Source organism: Pteropus vampyrus, unplaced genomic scaffold (genome assembly GCF_000151845.1).
Source record: "Pteropus vampyrus isolate Shadow unplaced genomic scaffold, Pvam_2.0 Scaffold17, whole genome shotgun sequence".
Lineage (NCBI taxonomy): Eukaryota > Metazoa > Chordata > Mammalia > Chiroptera > Pteropodidae > Pteropus > Pteropus vampyrus.
In genome coordinates, this window is record NW_011888798.1 from 4,068,430 (window position 1) to 4,088,106 (window position 19,677).

Sequence of the window (19,677 nt, forward strand, 5' to 3'; positions counted from 1 at the left end):
GGGGTAACTTAGTTTTATTTTGGTGATTAACTAAATACAGCTATTTATCATTTTGATAATAAAGCACAAAACACTAGTATTGCTTTAGTTTTTCTTTTCCTCATCTCTTTCCAAAAATAATGTATAACTATTTTTCAGAAAATTTGATTTTTTTAATTCCATTGAAATCACCTAATTGGGGGGAAATATGAAGTCCAGGACAGAATCCTTTGCCTTCCAGGATCCCATCACTCAGTAGCTATAATGCATAGAGTAAAATACAATAGGAGCTTTTTAGTACTTTGCGTATTATGGAACCAACTTTGGAAGAAGAAAAACATTTCTTGGGGAAGTTTCAATAAAGGAGATAAAATGTCATTGGAATTTAGGGAGGGGCTAGAATTTTCTTATATGAGAAAGGGCATTCCAAGCAAATGAATAAAAGGTAAAGACACATAAAATGATATATTTAAGGAAAAAGAATAGAGCAGTACTAAAAATGTATGTCAAACTGATGATGGTAAAAGTGTATGTCAAAAGGTGAGAGGATAGTAGAAAAAGACATTGGAGAAGAACTCCTTTAACCATATTATGAGAAAAAAATTGAAATGAAATTCTGAGGAATTTATTCTTCATCTATATTTGAACATTTTGTTGGAGTAGGTGAAGAAAAAGTAAGATTCTTCCTGATACTTGATAACTAACATTCTTTCTTTAATTTTACATGAGCTTTATCAAAATTTGAAGATGAATTAGTAATTCATTCTGTAGGTCTCTACAAGAATTTTGTTCTCCTGGTAATGAATTCATTGCCTATCAAATGAGAATAAAGGAAATATAATGATATTTCTCTTCTGGCAATTACTAATGGTATGTTTTCATTAACAAACCTAAATTAACCATGAGATATAAATATGATTAGTAAATATATTTGATGTTGATTAAGTTCTGAAACTCTAAGTTGCAGCATTTCCATAATACTTAGCTTGCATGAGTGGTTGTGCCTTGTTCCCTACTTTAGCCAGGATCAGTATTGTACCTCATAGGAATTTAGCTGCTAAATGGGAACTGTCCTTCCTTTACCTTTAATTTGTCATCAGTTACCAGAGTTTATCAATTATATTTCCTCTAAATGCCCCTGCAGTGTCCTGTGATGCATTTGGTAGGCAGACAATTTATTGGTAAACTAACAGTCTGATTACTATTTAAATAGCAAGTCGACTTCTAAGGGAAATGACATAACATTATTATAAATTAATTACGGTAAAATACTCAAGGACTGGAGGATACATAGTTATTCAATAGACTCCTATCGATAGATATCAATTTTAGTATTTGATTCTGATAGTTTTTTTTGAAAAGACCACAATTAACAGTTCATCATGATATTAAAATTAGAAAATGTAAGTTAGTTTGTGGTAATTCATGTGTATTACATCTTTCAGCTAAGACTATCTGTATCCAACTTCCAAAAATATTATTATAAAATTTTATTAAAATTAGTAATTAGATGTTTTTCTGTAAGTGTAGAAGGATTATCATACTAAGCTTTTCTCACGCTAAGATGAATAGAACTCAGTCAAGTCTATAGGCTACGGTTGTCCTAATCTTTTCATGTCTTTTGATGGTAAGAGTCTATTATTACAAAGAGATAGGGTACTAGCTTTGATCCTCTTCCATAGGGATGTAAGCAAAACTGCCTGCACATTCTTATAAGCTTCTTGTTTTAATTACAGTGTATAATATTATGTTCACACAATAGAAAGACATTTAAAATGAGATTAGTTTGATTATCTCAGAAGTGCAGCATGAAGCATAAAATGGGATAAATAAAAAATACACATACATACAACATATTTAGCTTCTGATTCAAGGAACTCAACCTACTGAATATATTTTAAAATAATCACCTTGAAATACTGGAAATGCATTTAATTGAATCCTATAATCAATGCTTTTAAAAACTGACATTGAAATGTTGTAGCTGGTTGAAAATAAATAAGAGGGTTGTAGGAAGCTATTCTTAATGACTATTTCTTAGAGGAATGATATTATAAAACTCTCCTCAAAATTGTGACAATGCAAATTGTCTTTAAAGGTTGGCGCTTGCCTAGCAAACTGATAACGTAGGCTCATTAGGTAAATTCCCTTTAGTCTGTCTTACTCTTGGGGGGAAAAAAAAAGCTATTTTTAAATCATGATGGATTAGTGTCTACATCTCTCTATATATGAATACCTGTTGAGGATGGTGGTATGCATATTTTCCAAAAGGATTTTCTTCTTGGATTTTCCTAAGAGATAATTCTGTATCTATGGCTTAATGTAGGTGAACATTTTGACATTAATATAAAACAAAATGAACAAAACACTCAACCGTCAAATACACAGTTTTCAACCTTAGCTGGATCCTCATTGCTTCTAGAAAAAAATTCTTTCACAAATTCCTGGTTGATTCTTTTTCTAATTCCCCACAGCAGTTATTCTATCTAAACCTTCGCCACTTTTTCCAATTCTACTTTCTCAAATTTCAGAAGTCATGCTTTTTCAGTTCTTTGAGAAAACACAACAGAGTAAGAATACCTTAATGTTCTTCCCTAGCAGCTAATAATTTATTTTATTTTTCTATCCTTCTCTCCTTGGGGAAAGTGTTTCTAGAATTGTTTAGATTCTTCTAGCCCCATGAATTTTTCTTAGGAAAGTTCTCCACTTTCATATCCTTCTTGGGCCTTCAGTCTCTTTTCCTTCAGTGGCACCTTTTCCTTAGCCTGTACGTCTATACTTAAATTTGGTCACTAGTGACCCCCTTCCTCAATTCAATTCTTGAAATTTCACATGGTTTTGATATATCTCCTTTCCTATTACTCTTCTCTTCTTGTAATTCTGGCTAAACTTTCTGTCTCCTCTGCCTCCTCGCCTGACCTACCTTTTCTTCTGTGTTTCTTTTTCTCTCTTCCTCCTCCCCCACCTCACTTTAATTTCATATACATCTATTCTCATGTCTCTGTCTCACAGCTCCAGTTCTGTTTTGTGCTTCCAGTTCTGATTGTTCTGAATTTCAGACTTAAATGTATCACTGCCTAATGCACATTTATTATTGAATGTCTCCCAAGCACTTTGCACTCAGTATATTCCAAAAACAGTTGAAAAGTCATGTTTTGGGCCAGAAATATGAATTCAAGACTCTGACATGTAATTAAATGATGAGCAAGATATTTGATCTTAGTTTCCTCATCAAATGCTGTCTTAAAACTTCATTTCACCAACACATTTATCCACACAACCATCTCCTCTCATTTAATAACATGCAATAACATCCTAATTGATGTCCCTGCTTCCACATTTACTTTACTGTGGTCTGTTCTCAACACAGCAGCCAGAATGATACTTTAAACAAGTTAATTATATGTGTCTCTCTACTCAGAACTTTCCAGCGGTTTCCCATCTTGACTTTTAGTAAAACTCAAAGCCTTCATCTGCTACTCTTAACCCCATATTTCCTGATTCCCTGACCTCAATTTTTCCTATTTTCTCTTTTTCTCCAGCCACTCTGCCCTCTTTAGTGTTCCTTAATTTGCTGGGCAGCCTCTTGCCTCAAGTTCTTAGCACATGACCATTTATTCAAATGAATGTCTCTCTTATTTTCTATAGCTTTTATTCAATGTCACATCTCTGTGACATTGAATAAAAGCTATAGAAATTCTACAGAGAATTCTGATCACCTTATTTGAAATTGAGAATTCTGATCACCTTATTTGAAATTGTGCCTCCATCCCCCTCTCAGACTGCAACCCTTAATTCTCACTTTTGTTTTACTTATCTCCATAGGGTTTATCTTCTAATATACTATATGATTAACTCATTTATTTTGTTTTTGTTTCTATCCTCTACTATTATATAACCTCAATGATGGCAGGGACTTCAGCTTTAGTTTTTCACTCTTGTATCCCCAGTGCCTAGAACATAGTAGTAACTCAGTAATATTTGCTGAATAAAGAAATCAATGTACAAATTCTTTTTTGTGCTAAAAAGTATTATAAAAATATTAATTATTCTATTATTCCTACAATCATTATTCTTCTGCTCATTTGACCAGGCTCATATGCACATTTACACACACACACATATACACAAAATATCAGGTTTTTTTGTCCTATGTGTATGTCCTATCTTGGTTTTGAGACACCATCTATCGATTTCTGAGGCTATTTACTTGGAGACATATTTGGAGCCTTTCAACCATTTACTTACCAATTTCTCTTACATATATTATTTGGAGCAGAATATCCATTTTAGTCCCCACTACTTTAGTCCAACTATCTTGAGCTTTTCCCTAGACAATTATAATAATCTAACAGATGTCTTTGTAGCATATTTCTTCATAAAAATCCTTTCTTAAGTACTTTTGCATGGCTTCAAATTATCTACAAAATGCTTCCCATAGTAATCAAGGTCCTTCATACTGACCCTGACCTATGTTTTTGAGATGCTATTTTCCAACACCATAAATTGTTCTTTATGATCTTTTTTATTTCTTTGTACTTTCAATAAGTACGTATTATTTATTGAGTCAGGTAATATACAGTGGCATTTAGCAAGGCACCATCTCTTTTCCTCTTTTCTCATAGCAATTTATTATAGTTTGGGAGGAATGAAGAAAGAGAAAACCTAGCATCCTGTGATCTTAGATCAAATGCAGAATAGCTATAGGAACAATGAACATTCATTCTGAATTTTTCTGGAACAGACTTGATTTATACCTGCTTCCCCAGTATAATTATTACTGTCTTTCTTTATTCTTAGACTCCACCAGTTTAATGATAAATTACATGGCCTGTTTATCTATAAGCAGGATAATTTGAATTTTATCTTGTGTTTTTTCCTACATTAACTACAAAATTTATAAGACTATCTAAAAAGCAAAATTTAAGTTCCCCTTCTTTAACATTGGAACATACTTGTAGGTATGACACAATGTTTAATGGAGAAAACCCAGGTCTTATAACTTTAATGTCATTACAATTTTTGTAGAAAAATTTTATTTGTCTTAAATGAATTTTAATAATTACCACCTTAGCAAATTTGTTTATTCTACCCTTTGTCTGGAATGTTCTATATTTCCTCTCTATTCATATCCTATCCATCTTTAAAGTTATGCTTACATCCCTAAACTGTTCCTTGAATTTGTCTCCATCTGTCTCTATTTCTGGTCTCTCCTTTTAATATTTTATTGATCATTTATTTGGCAACTTTTTGTATAAAAAATACTTTTTTTTTTCTCATAGATCTGTTAGCATGAGTAGTCTGCTGTATCCTTGAAGACAAAGACTTCATTTTTTATTCTATATTTTTATTCTATAGCACCAAGTATATAGTCAAATACAGAATAGGCTCAAGAACTTAATTGTTTAATGTAAAAAACAACAATTATGATAGCGGTGGTAATGAGTGTGTATTGATGGTGAATTTATTGAAAAATATAATAGGATAAGATAAAATAATATAAGTTTTCAGGAAACCCCTATAGTTTGAAAGTGGAAAATATTAATTATATACCCATATCTATAGATTAATGATATGTGTTTGTAATGTATATTTATTGAAAGTTATGTTGGGGTCAGAGGGAAGAGGTTGAGGAAGAGAAAAGAAAGATATACCATATTTTATCAAACCATTGCATGAAATACACACCATCATTTTGTAATTGCTAGGATAAAAATACCAATTAAGCTGTGTTCTAATGCTTTCCTATCACTTAGAATTTGTTTTGATACATACTGAAATACTCATTTACTGATGAATTTTTTAAATTTTGAATTATTCCTGTACATAACAAAAGTGTAAGCGATATCAAACAGCTAAGGTATTCCTAACACTCCTTCACATTCAAAGGTCATTAATTGTAAGAAATATTCCTTTTCCAGTTAAAATGTAAAAACAAAATATTGTGTTGAATGGATTTACAGGTATGAGTGAGTTTATTGTAAAGAACCAACATCTGTTGAGTTTACTAGGACTTGAGGAAAGGCTATACACCCTAAGTATTCTAAAAAAATAGAGGAAAATAATGGACTTTTTGGAAACAACCAACTGTAGAAATCCAATTTAGAGCAATGTTTTATAGAAGTTTACTATTATGTTTGCTGTACAGTAGCAGAAGCTGTCACCTAGGTAGTTGTAGAAAATATAAGAAAATATTGTGATATTGGGTATCTAAAGGATGTAGAGACATAAAGCTTCAGTATCAGGATAGAAAGTTAAGAACAGAATACTCAGAGGTGGAGTTTGAATACAATATTTAACTTTTATTACAGATTTTATTTTTCTTTTGGAGCAGAGGAGGAATGAAAACTATGCTCAAGAACTTCTGTTTTGGATCAACATCTATAAAACTCACTTGCTGAGATATCTATATGCATCACCCAGTACGACAAAGTCTCTAGTCATGAACACAAACAGAATTCCTATTTATTTCCAGAACAGATTGTGTTTGACCACACAACAAGGTCAAGTCTATCAAAATTGTGTATTTGAGCTGAGTGGCTAAAGTTAAGAAAAATAATTGGTTTAGCTTTCCTGCTAAAGAAAAAATGTGGGTCACATCCATATACTTTTTATATATTGCTTTCTCACATTTCATCTTTGTACTGCTCTTGTGTTCATGTTCAGATCATTCATATTTTATTTTGAAACATTTTCATTTTCAGATCAGCAGTTGTGTGATCCTGGTGAATTTCTTTGCCACGATCATGTGACTTGTGTCTCCCAGAGCTGGCTGTGTGATGGGGACCCTGACTGCCCTGATGATTCAGACGAGTCTTTAGACACCTGTGAGTAGAAAGGTTTTCATGCCATTCAGATTTATCTTACACATGAAACTAAATGTCAGTTGTTTCCACGGATGACTACTGTTATAATTAGTTCTTTTAGTTTTCCAAATAGCCTAAAAAACTTGAAACCTTTTGTTTGTTTCCTGTAAAATGACTATGTGAAGGAAAGAATAGTTATGTTTTGTATTGTGAATTACATAGTGTGAATTACCTTATGAAAGGAAGAAAATTTAAGGTTAATTATTTCAAAGCGATGTGTTATTACTAGAAAAAAAAATGACTTGTAGGGAAAAAAATGCTTTAAAACAGTACTAAATGAGAATAAGACCCTCTCCAATAATTTATCTCACATATGAAGAATAGTAAAGTAACCAAGTTTTAGCTCTCCTATTATTTTTATTAATATCTTAGGACACTACACAAATTATTGATCATGTTTTCTTTTGAAACTAAAAGATAGAAACTATATTTGTCCATACATGTAGTGAGAATCTTTGCCTTTATAATATCAGATTCAGAAGCTCTTGATACATATGGATCCTAACTGTAATTCTACCAATGTATCTATCTTGGAGTCCACTGAGATCTTTGCCCACATGAAAAATGCCACTAAAATAAAATTATAAACAATAACAGAATCACACTAAATCCAAAATACTTTTTATAAAATAACAGCTATCATAAGGTATACGAAGAGTGCTCTAAATTTTAAATTAATATTGACATTTCTAGTGCTTCTAGTATTTGTCTGTGCTCTCCTTGCAACAATGTATGCCAGCTTATTAATATCATCCTGAGAGCAACTATGTAGTTCTGTGAGGTCAAAATGAAACAAAAAAATCTATCATCCTATTGTTTGATATTAAAGATAACAATTATTGGTTCCATTGAGTTTTGATCAAAACCTTGCCATTAGAAACCAGAGATAATTTTCATTCATTTTCTTTAAGTTTGCTAGTATTTTTAAAGTTTCTCAATCGATGGGTGCTTGAATATTTGCATGAATTGCTTCTCTTTGCTTTAGACAGACCACTTCTTCCTTGGAAGAGGTTGTAGTAGTTTATTACATTTGTGAGTTTTATCAATTTCACCACTTCTATTCTGAAACCTTTACTAGCCTCTCTATAGCATAGAAAAAGTTCTAGGCACGATAAGGAGAAAAAAAATAGATTAATAGAAAAAAAACTAATGGATAAAAAATGTGGTAAATACATTAAGAGGATTATTATTTAGTGATAATGAAGTAGTCAGACATGCTACCTGAATAATCTTTAAAAACATTAAGCTAAAGAAAAAAAGCCAGTCACAAAAGACCACATATTTTATTTCATTCTTATGAAAATTCTCAAATAGGCAAATCTAGAGAGATAGAAAGTAGGTGAGTGGTGGAGTGAAAGGTAATGAAGAATGACTGCTGATGAGTATGAGGTCTTTTTTGGTGTGATTAAAATGTTCTGAAATTAAATTGCAGTGATGATTGCAGAACTTTGTTATATATTTTAAAATATTGAATTTTACATATAAAATGGGTGAATTATATGGTATGTGAATTGTATCTTTATTAAGTTATTTTAAAAAGAAAAAAATCTCAATATTATGTCTATAGGTACAGATGATATAGTAACATGAGAAGACAATAATAAATGTTCTTGCCATAATATATATATATTACATATATATAAATAGCAGGATTACATTTTAAATATATAAGTAGTGGGACTGACCTCCTTTTAAGCTTTAACCCTCCCCTATTTAAGTGTCATCTAGAAGTTCTCTCTTTGTTAGCTGAAAAGATTGTCATGGCATAATCAGAATAAAAGGTTACATTTTTGAATTTTGATAATGGTGCATTTCTGTCCTGATCCTCCCACTCCCATCAAATTTTTGAAGAGAAAAACCACAGAGACATAAGATAGATTTATGGAGTCCATATGCAGGAAAGCCAGATTGGAGGAGAAATGCCACGGAACTGTGTACTTGGCACAATGCAAAAGCAACTGAGAAGAAACGGTTGCATAGCCTATCTAGGCAACATGATGATGTTCCCTATGCACACAAGAGGGAGTTTAGTAGACCGGAGAGGGTTTGTGGTGTAGAGGAGGAATGAGGACATGGATGGTCAAAACTAAAGCCCAGTAGGAAAGACTTCACAGTAAATGCCAGATTGGGTGGATGACAAATATTCTACTACCCCTCCCATGCCCACTCCAAGTCTCTAGGAACATGGCTGTTACCCAGCAGGGCCAGATCAGTAGACTAGACCTGTGTTTGCAAGCTAGCATCCACCCTGACTGGCTGCACATCTGCTCTGAATGGTCAGTGTCTCTACCACAGTGTTGTAAATCCTTTCCCATTTAGGTAAAAAAAGAAAAAAAAAAAAGTGCAGCTCATTGCTAGCATTCATTTAACATCATGGATAGGAATGCTACATTTTCTAGGATTTGACAATTTCAGCGATCGAGAATTACTGTATTTTGCAAATGGACATACCACTACTAAAAACAGAATGCTGTAAATAGAATGATGTCATGTGTTTCCAAAGATTATTGATATACTAGAGTGATCCAAAAATAACAATGAAAACAAGATATTTCCTGAAAAACTTTGGGAGTAAAGTTAAGACTGTAATCTGCGGGTTATCTCAGGGTAAACACTGAAGCCTCAGGCGCTGCCAGCAAGTATTCCTGGGCAAACAGGAAATGGGTTAAATACTTTGAATATCTACCCTGCCCAAAAGGTAGAGATACCACCTTGGGTTTATTCCTTCAATTCACAGAATTAGGGGCTTTTGCAGACTGAGGCGTCAAATTAGAAATTACATGTGGGTTAATTAAAAATAGAAATAGATTTTCTATTTACTTAGTTTTTAAAATGAAATCCATTTTATATAAAATATACTCAAGATATTTTGGGCAGTTTTTAAGTACATACTTGTTTTCCTCTCAAATAAAATTTGATGAATTAGATTTAAAAATATTTCTTCATTTTTCCAATTCTTTTTCTATCCACAAACATCAAGATTTCTGAATATTCTTAAAGGAAACACTAAAATTATTCTTATATCAATGTAGCCATATAACAAAGACAGAGAAATAACTATCTTTTTACCTGGGTATTTAATCTGGACAACATATTTGGATCTGCATTTAATTAGCTTGTTTCAGATAAGTTGTTTCAGACAATACCAATTGAAATCTGAACAAGTGAAGAAAAAAAAAAAGCTTTATGAAAAATACCAGAATTTTCAAATTTAAATTTCTCAATCCAGATGTTCACAATCACCATTTTTCCTAATCATAGCGCTTTGTAATGTATTGTTTTATGACACACATATGTTGTCATCACTGAGCTACATAAAACAGTTGCATGATTTTATATTTATATGAATATACGCATTCAATGTGAAAGATAAATACTAGAAATCAAAAATCTTGAAGATTGATTCTTAAGAAGGGTACTTTTGTGCTCATTGTATGAACAAAAGTATGTTATTATTTTTGATTTGAAGACAAAGTGTGTTGTATCAACAAAATATTAGATGAAAACAGCTGAAGCAATACACTTATTTTTCCTAAATCCACTTAGCTTTTAAAATGATAAGGAGACCAATATAGCATGGGATTTATCATAACATAGTGAAAGCTCTGCAATGATAACAAAGTTTTAATAGGAAAAAAATGAATACTGTCAAGGAAGAGGAAAAGCTTTTCTTGTGAAATGCTGATGACTAAAGTGCTTTAGACAATAAACAAGCTCACAATAAAACAAGACATCTTGGGAAGTAAATGAAATTGAGATATTTGGGGATCTGAGAGGTTAATGAGCACATATTTCCTCCTCTTCTATGCTTGGTCAGGCCCAGGCTCTGGGGGAATGCTCAAATATCCATGAGGAGGGAATTAGATTTCACTAACAGCAATATGAGAAAAACAAACAAACAAACAAACAAACAAAAACCACACTGTTGTGTGGTTGATTCATCATAAAGTTGATTGCACATTAGAATGAGTTTTCTAAAATATGAAATTGGAGAAATTTAACAATTTATATCCTTACCATTGGATATGAGAAATTATTCTTTAGCCATATATTAAAAATAAAAATCCTTATTTCTTCAGATTATTTGAAGTAATTTTTCAAGTGTCTAAATGGAGAAAGATCTTTAGGTCCTATTAGGCAATGAGAATAGAAAATTACGGAAATCTCCATCCTTCTACTCGATGCTTTCAATCCAATTGTTAATTTCACATCAGGTGTGATGAGAATTAAAATAAAGAGTAGAAATGTTTATTTGTGGAATGAAATCTGGGAAGTCTTCTTGAAAGGTGCTTTTATGTCGAGGTGTTCAAAATTTAATTCCTTTTAGGATTTTCTGTTGAATGGTTAATGATACTTCCTTTCCAACAATCAGCTCCAGCTGATTATGTACATTTTCTGGGAAACTGATGTTAATATATTTAAAACTGATTCTAACTTTTTTTTAATGCTTACAGCACCTGGTATTCCTAGGTGGTCTCTCATCCAAGTACTAACCAGCCTGACTCTGCTTAGCTTCTGAGATGATTCTAACTTTTTAAGTCAGAAAAGTATTAGCCCTGCTATTTCTTCTTCTTCTTCCCTATTGCCCTATACTAGCCCCACACCAGAAAGTCATTTGATAGAGTCCTTCAATTACAACTGTTTTGGATATGATGACTTATTGGCAAACAAAGAAGAATAAAATGGCCTTATAAGAGGGTAATGTTTGCAACCTGGATAGTTGTGATAATTTGCACAATGACTGTACTGTCCTGTCCTTCTGTAGGAAGTAGCAAACTTTTTCTATAAAGAACTAGATGATAAATATTTTAGATTTCATGAACCCATACAATCTAAGTTGAATATTATTCTTGTTTTTTTTTTTTAAATGCTTTGAAATGGAAAAAAAGAAAAATGTCAGCTTACAATCTGTACAAAAATAGGCCACAGGCTGGATGTGGCCAGTAGGCAGTAGTTTGCCAACTCCTGTCATAGCTGAACCATATCCACTATACAGTTACGTAGGTAGGTGTGTCCCAGGTACAACCACCACTGAGAACAGTGTAAGCTCTCACAGTAGAAGTATGAGGCATAAAACTGTGTGCGTACCTACCACCATATAGTGCCAGACTCAGGCAATTTGGTGTCCTCTACAAAAGCTGGGTTCTTTCTTCTACTTTTATATGCCTCCTTATTGGTTAGGATTGCATTTGACCACATGAAATAGAAACAGTAGCTTAACCAAATAGGGGCTTATTTTTTCTCATATAAAAATTTGCAAAATTGGAAAATTCAGAATTTATATGGCAGCTCAAGAATGGCATCAAGATTCCTATATCTTTCTTCTCTGCCATCCTTAGCATGAAGTTGTCAGTCTTATGGCCATAGAATGGATGCTCCACTTTTGCCAATAGATAATTTGATTTCAGGCAGAAAGAAGGAAAAGAGAAAAGGAAAAAGGCAAGTGCCAGCTGAATCTGTTTATTAGAAAACCAATAATTTTACAGAAAAACAAGTCAGAAGATATTTAGACTTTCTTTGCCAGAACTGATCATATGAGCATATGGGGTGATAAGTATATTCAACAGGACCTATTGCTTTTTGAAATATAATAAGTGGTTCTGCTAGTGAAAAAAAAAAAAAAAAAGGAGAGTGCAGAGAATAGTTATTGGGTAGAGGCACCAAGAAGCATCTGCTCTTCACTCTTTTCTTCTTGCCATCTACTGTATGGGAGATGGCAAGAACAGTGTGTGATCAGAGCCTCCAAATCCCAACTGCTTGGCACCAAGACCAGTTCCTCCATAAGTATCTTTGCTCCTGGGCAACTAACTTAACCCTATCAAGACTCCATTATCTCATCTGTACAATGGACATGATAGAACTTACCTTGCAGTAAAATGCTTAGAATAATGCCTGTTCCATAGTAAGATTCCCCTCTCTACCACACACACTACCCTGCATTCCATATGACCAGAGTTCTGAGCAAGTAGCTTATCCTAAATGTCTTCTGAGGGAGCATCCTAACTTCCTCCTCTCCCATTCTAACTTAAAATCAGTTTTATTCTCTAAGAATGTGGCTAGGGGAAGAATTAATTTACCACATACAGAAAATCAAGTTAAGTTGTTAACAGTTCTTAATAATTAGCTATATTATATTCAAACATCAAGACAAATTTGCTATAGAGATTATTTGGGACAGGTGGCTTTTTCTAGGAATTCTTCCAAGAACATCATGTTGACTAATTGACTAAAGTTAAAATACATGGGTAAAAAACATGTTAGTGAATAATATTATTGAATTGACTCTGTAATCCTGAATTGTAGATGTTATCTCATTTTATGAAATGAGGAAATTGCTTTTTTGGTCCTCTGTATTCATCTAAGTTGGCTGTTATTGATGAAAGCAGAGTTTAAACTTCTCCTTTTTTGAAATACTGAGTAAAAAAAAAAAAAATCCAGCTCTTGAGAGGGCCCCATAGGCCACCTAATTTATAAATATGAAGTCATTTGAAAAACATGGAAGGCTATCCCAACAGAATTGTATTATGCTGGCTTTGGGAGTGATCAGTTATAATTGAATAATGCAGTAAAAATAACAAGTCTCATGGGCAATAGGAATAGAAGCATTTATGAAAAAAAAAATGGCTGTAAGCTATTAGAGTGAGATGTGCTTCTGCATGAAGTTGCTTTTAGTGTGTTTCTATTATTGTGAAATTTTAACTTTATTTAGGTAGCAGGATATTAATGAACTTCTCGTATTTATATAATGGTCTTTCCCCAAGGACATAAAGGAGAAATCCTTTTGTAATTTTATTCCTAACTTTCTTTCTTTGACAGAGGTCAGAGAAATAAAATGAAATTCAGATGGGAGATTATTAGCAAATAGATATTGCTCTTTAAAAATATATAGTAGAACAGGGCACTGAAATTAGACTATAGAAATAATAAAATGAATGGAAATATGGTCCTTGTTTCTAAGTAATAGTGATTTAGAGGTCACTTTGCAATGAGCTAATATATGAGAGCCACAAAGCTAAGCTTTTTGTTAGGTAGAGAAGATGAAATGATCTTACAGATTAAAGAGAAAGCATATGAGACCCATGAGGACAGTTTATGTCTCTTTCAATTCTTTTTGTTTTGCTCTTCATTTTACTGAGAGGATCTTCTTTTTAGCAGTGGAGAGACCAAAAACACTGACCCTTCTTTAATAATAAAAAGACTCCAACTTAAGAGCTGATATGAAGGGGTGACAGGAAGGTAGGGAAAAGGACAATTGTAAATTGAAAGGGCCTGTCTAATGTTGATTCATTTCTTTAGCACAGTGGGGATGGGATGGAGGGGTGACATTTTTCTTCATTCTGCCCCATGATGTGTTAATGTGCCTTTGAAAGTCTGCCTCTGCAATTTTAAGAAAGGTTGATTGGAAATATAGATGATAAAACTGAGTGCACTACAGTTCAGACAGGTGGAGCAAAACTAACAGTAAAGAGTCCTCACTTTTCACTCAAGAAGTCACTGCTCTTTGGTTTTCTGATTCAAGATCACAGGTCACATGATAAAGAGGGACTCCTGTCCCTCAGCCTGGACTGGAAACTGTAGGGAATGAAAACTTTGAAATAATGTAAAATAAAGGGATAAGATAAAACAGATGAATTCCAGAGACAATTCTGATAAAATCACCTTGACTTAAGGGATGATGTACTGTAAACAAATGCTTTTATAGGGCTCTATAGGGACGAACTGAAGGCTGAGTGAGGAGTCTTCTCAGAAACGATTCAATCCATCATTTATCCACAACTAATCTGGTATTTGGGGTTGGAGATGAAGGCTTCTTACCTTTCATGGGTGAGCAAATGTTTTCCCGGAGGATGTTTTATTCTTTATCGTCAGCGTATAAAATTTACATTTGACTTTTACTCAGAAGTGCTTCTAAAATGATGTGTTTTGCTAAATTAAGCTCTAAAGGATGTTGTGTTTTAAGAACTTATTTTAATGGCAATGCCCTTTTTTCTCTCTCCCTTCCTTCTACATCTTCCGTCATCCTCCCTGAAAGCAAAACTCTACTATAATATACCTATAGAATTTTCAGTAGGTCAAAGAGTATTATCATTCTAGTAAATAGCATAACTAACTTTGGGTTGAATTTTTTTTAATTAAAATCTTTCTAACATTAGCTTTCCTGATTTTCAGGATGGGAGAAATTGCTCACACACACATTAAAAAGATAAGAAAAACAAGGTTTATGTGGGAGAATGCCAATTCAATGAATGTGGCTTATAGCAATCTGCTCAGCCTGAAAAGCTTTTCTTCCTTCCTTCCTTCCTTCCTTCCTTCCTTCCTTCCTTCCTTCCTTCCTTCCTTCCTTCCTTCCTTCCTTCCTTCCTTCCTTCCTTCCTTCCTTCCTTTTTTCCTCCCTCTCTCCCTTCCTTCTTGCCTCCCTTCCCCCTTCCCCTCTTTCTCTTTCTCTTTCCTTATTTCCTAGAGAAAGATGCCTTGGGAGGGAAGGTCAACCTTGAAGGATCAGATAAAAGGGGAGAATCCCTCAACTGGCACAAATTTTTCTGGGTACTCAACCACAAAGAAGAAAACAAACTAACAAACGATTATTCCTCAATATCTCTGATTGAGATGCTAAGAGAAAAGTAATTCTTAATGTAAAATATTTTTGTAGAATTCAATATATATCCATCTGACTAATAATTTCAATCTTTCACCAATAGAAATTGAAGAAATGACATGTACTTATATTGTACTTTGATAATGTTTTAAGGACATGCACATTTAACTTATTAAAGATTTTTTTTTATGTAACTATATTTGAGAAAGATAGGCTAGGTATTATGGCCATTAAAAAAAGAAGAAGAGGAAAGAAAGAAAGAAATCTGAACAAGATTGCCTGGTCGAGTCTCATAGCTAATGGGTAGCAAGGCTGGGATAGGAATCCAGAACTTTTATTTTCTAACTTCCTACTATATCCTAATTTTCTACTATAGTATCTGTTATAGGCCGAATTGTGCCCTCTCAAAATTTATATATTGAAGTTGCAAATCTCTAGCACCACAGAAGATGTCTATATTTAAAGAAAGGACTTTAAAAGATCTAATTAAGTAAAAAAGAGGTCATTAGTGTGGGCCCTACACCAATCTGACTGGTGTCCTTATAAGAACAGGAAATTTAGACATACTAGGACACACTGAGGCCAAAAATGCACACATGGAATATCATCAGAAGAGGCAGTAAGACTGTGGCCATCTGAAATCCAAGGAGAGACACTTTGGAGGAAAACAACCCTGCCAGCAACTTAATCTTAGACATCTAGCTTCCAGAACTGTGAGAAAATAAATTTCCATTGGTTAAGCCACCCAGTCTATGATGTTTTGTTATGGCAGCCTCAGCAGACTATTATAGCATTCTATAGTACATCTAATAAAATTGCATTTATTTTTTATATTGATATAAGAATAATGCAGATTTAAAAATCACCCTTTTCCTTAAAGATATATACAGAATACTCAATTTATAAGCATTATAAGCTTGTTAAAGAGATGTGAAGTGAAATCATCAATCATTTTCTAATAGAATAAAGGGCCAATCTCTATAATAGTGGTTCTTCCCACTAAGAATACCTAACTTAATTTGACAGTGCTATTTGTATGCAAATGAAATATATTTTCAATGAAAAGTCAGTAGATAATTAACACAGATTTTTTTTTTCTCAAATATTTATGGGTTGCTCCAAAACTAAAGAAAAAAAAAAAAGATTTGCCTGACTTGGTGATATATGACACTCATTTAGGGGTTCAGTTGGTGACCATCTTTACAAAACTAGCTAGTTACAAAACAAATCACAAACCTGGATAGATGCCTTCATTACAATTATTTTCTAAGGAAATAGTAGATATGCATAACTTGTATATACTACTCATAGCATGGATATTAATAATATTCTACACTTGATTGCTATAATCTGTATTAGATTATTATAATTTCTAATTCTGAATTGTTCACCAGGCTAAGCAATAAAGTAGATGTATTAGATGGTAAAAAAAAATTATTTCTTTCTCTACATGGACCTTCGGGGAATTTTGTTACATTTTACTTTCAAATTTGCACATATTAGATGACTCAATTTTAAAAATAAATGACATGCTATGTATTTTCACTTAAATAGTGAAGACAGTTTTGTCACTGAACTAGACTTCTCCAGTATATAGATGGATTTTCTTTAACCCATTTCCTGTTTGTCCTGGGAATACTCACCAGTGGTGCTTGTGGTTGCAGTGTGTATCCTGAGATACCTTGCAGATTACAGTTCTAATTTTACCCCCAAAGTTTGCAATACATTTCCCATGCTTTTCAGAGAATTACATTAAAACAGGACTGATGCATTTGGGACAGCTCATTTGAACAGAAAAACAGATGCTAAATGCTCCAGGGGGAAAAAAAAAGAAAAAAAACATCACAAAGGGGATGACTATAGCCAGATTCTGTGGTGAACTTATAGCACTGAAATGGCATGGCAAGAAGGAGGTGACAATGTTGACAACATTCTACAGTCATTCTGTGATTGAAGTAGACAACAGAAATGGAAAGAAAACTAAGAAGCCATGTGCCATTGTAGATTGTAATTTGAATATGGGAGCAGTGAACTCGGCTGATCGGATGATCACTCCTTATCCAACTGAGCACAAAAAGCACAAGTTTTTGGTATAAGAAATTCTTCCACCACCTTCTAAACATTACAGTGCTGAAATCCTACATCTTGTTCAAGAAGGAGAATCCTGAACACACGATCAGCCTTGCAAACTTCAGACTGATGTTGCTTGACAGAACACTGGAAAAGCATCACAAGCCAGGGCAGCAACGTCTTTGAAGTCGTCTGTGCTCTGGTGATGTCACACCTCTTCGCCTGTCTGGAAGACATTTCCCCAAGAGCATACCACCGACATCAGGGAAACAGAATCCAACTGTTCACTGAAAAGTTTGCTGCTCATACAACGACAAGGATGGCAAGAAGTTCCAGAGAGAAACCAATATTTTTGTGTGGAATGTGATGTTCCCCTTTGTATTGTTCCATGCTTTGAAATTTACCACACATAAAAAAATTATTAAATATTGATTGTCATATACATTTCTGTTGCCTTAGGATTAGAGACAAGTTCTGTTTAGAGATAACTCCAAGAACAGTTTTTTATATTTTATTTTCATATTGAAAATCAGTCAGATTTGTTTCAGCCTCAAAGAGCATGTTTATGTAAAATTAAATTAATACTGGCAGTGTGCTGCACTTCTTTTTCTAAATAAGAAGTGGGTTAGAAAAACTAGCAATCATTAAATCAGTCAGCAGGTACTTACTGAGGAACTACAGTGTTCAGGGTGTTTACTGGGCACTGTCCTTCAACCATTTATCCTATACTCTACCATGTACCAGGGTTTTAGCCTATACTCATTTAGTCCTCTGTTCCGGTTAAATGTGATTATTTTCATGTTAAAAAAAAGATGATGTTTATGATAAAGATAATGATGATATTACTGACACAAAATAGATGATACTATGAGCCAGATGTTGCAAATATGATTCTTATATGGATTATCTCCTTTGATCCTGACAATGACTTTGAGCAGGGCATCGGGTACAGTTGTTTGGGCTGTGCAGGGCCCCAGAGTGACAGGTATATATCATGGACAGCACAGGTGTATACATAGTTTTTTCACAAATGGAAATAAACCATCATGAAAAGAGGACATTTTCTAATTTACATGAAGGCACTATATGATCTAATGGTAGCCCTGCCTATAAAACCATCACAGTCCCCTTTCATAGATGATTAAAATAAAGCAAAAGAGAAGACATTTGCTAGAAATCTTAAAGCAATTAAGTGATAGAGTTATAATTGAACACTGTAGCTTGCTATACAGCTTTCTAGCTAAAGCCCATGTGGTTCAAAGATGTTAAATAGATTCCACTAAGATTCCTTCTTAGTGAAGGTAAAATTTTCATGAATGCTCATCTCATATTACATTCAAGTCAGCATTCTTTTCATTATACCATACACCTTCTGTACATACTCCATCCAGATGTATGCATATTTGGATGCTCTTTTTATACATATCAAATTTTAATTGAATGACTACTATGTGACACAGCCTATGGTAGATGTTGTGAATGACAAGATCAATAGGCTAAAGACGAAAGACAGATATAGTAACAACTGGAGAGAGGATTTAATTATTTTTCCAACTGGAAAGAATATGTTTATGAATGTATATATGTTACTTTATTAACAATTATAAAAGATATATGGGTTAACATTTATATATGCATATATATGAACTTTGTGTGTATACATATGAACAGATTAAATTGGGAAAAATAATATTTTCTTAATCATTTTCTCTCACATGCACACAAACCACAACATACACACACACTAATTTAAAAGCACATTGTTGAGCATAATTGTGTAGATGGTGAAATTTTTTATTAGCTTTCTCTTGCTGTGTAACAAATTACCACAAATTTAGCATGTTAAAACAACACTCACACTTCTTATCTCATGGTTCTGTAGTTCAAAAGTCTGGGCAGGACCAAATGGCTTCCCTGCTTCACAAGGCTGAGATCAAGGTGTTCCTCAGGTTGTGGTCTTAACTGGAGGGTCTGAGGAAGAATTTGCTTCTAAGTTTATTTAGGTTGTTGGCTGAATTCAGTTTCTTGTGGTTGTAAGACTGAGGGCACCATTTCTTGATGGCTGTCAGTTTCAGCTAGTCTTAACAACTAAAGGCCACAAACATTCCTTGACAGGTGACCCCTCCATCCAGTTTCAAAGCCAGTAATCATATGTTGAAACTCCCT

General features: G+C 33.4%; 1 protein-coding gene across 1 annotated transcript in view; it reads left to right on the forward strand.

Moving 5' to 3' along the window:
* LRP1B (LDL receptor related protein 1B) overlaps window positions 1–19,677 on the forward strand; it is a 1,708,438-nt gene that overhangs the window by 285,060 nt on the left and 1,403,701 nt on the right. The window contains exon 2 of the mRNA XM_011354519.1: window positions 6,684–6,806. Within this exon, the coding sequence (XP_011352821.1) occupies window positions 6,684–6,806 (123 nt within the window). The remainder of the gene's footprint in view (window positions 1–6,683; window positions 6,807–19,677) is intronic.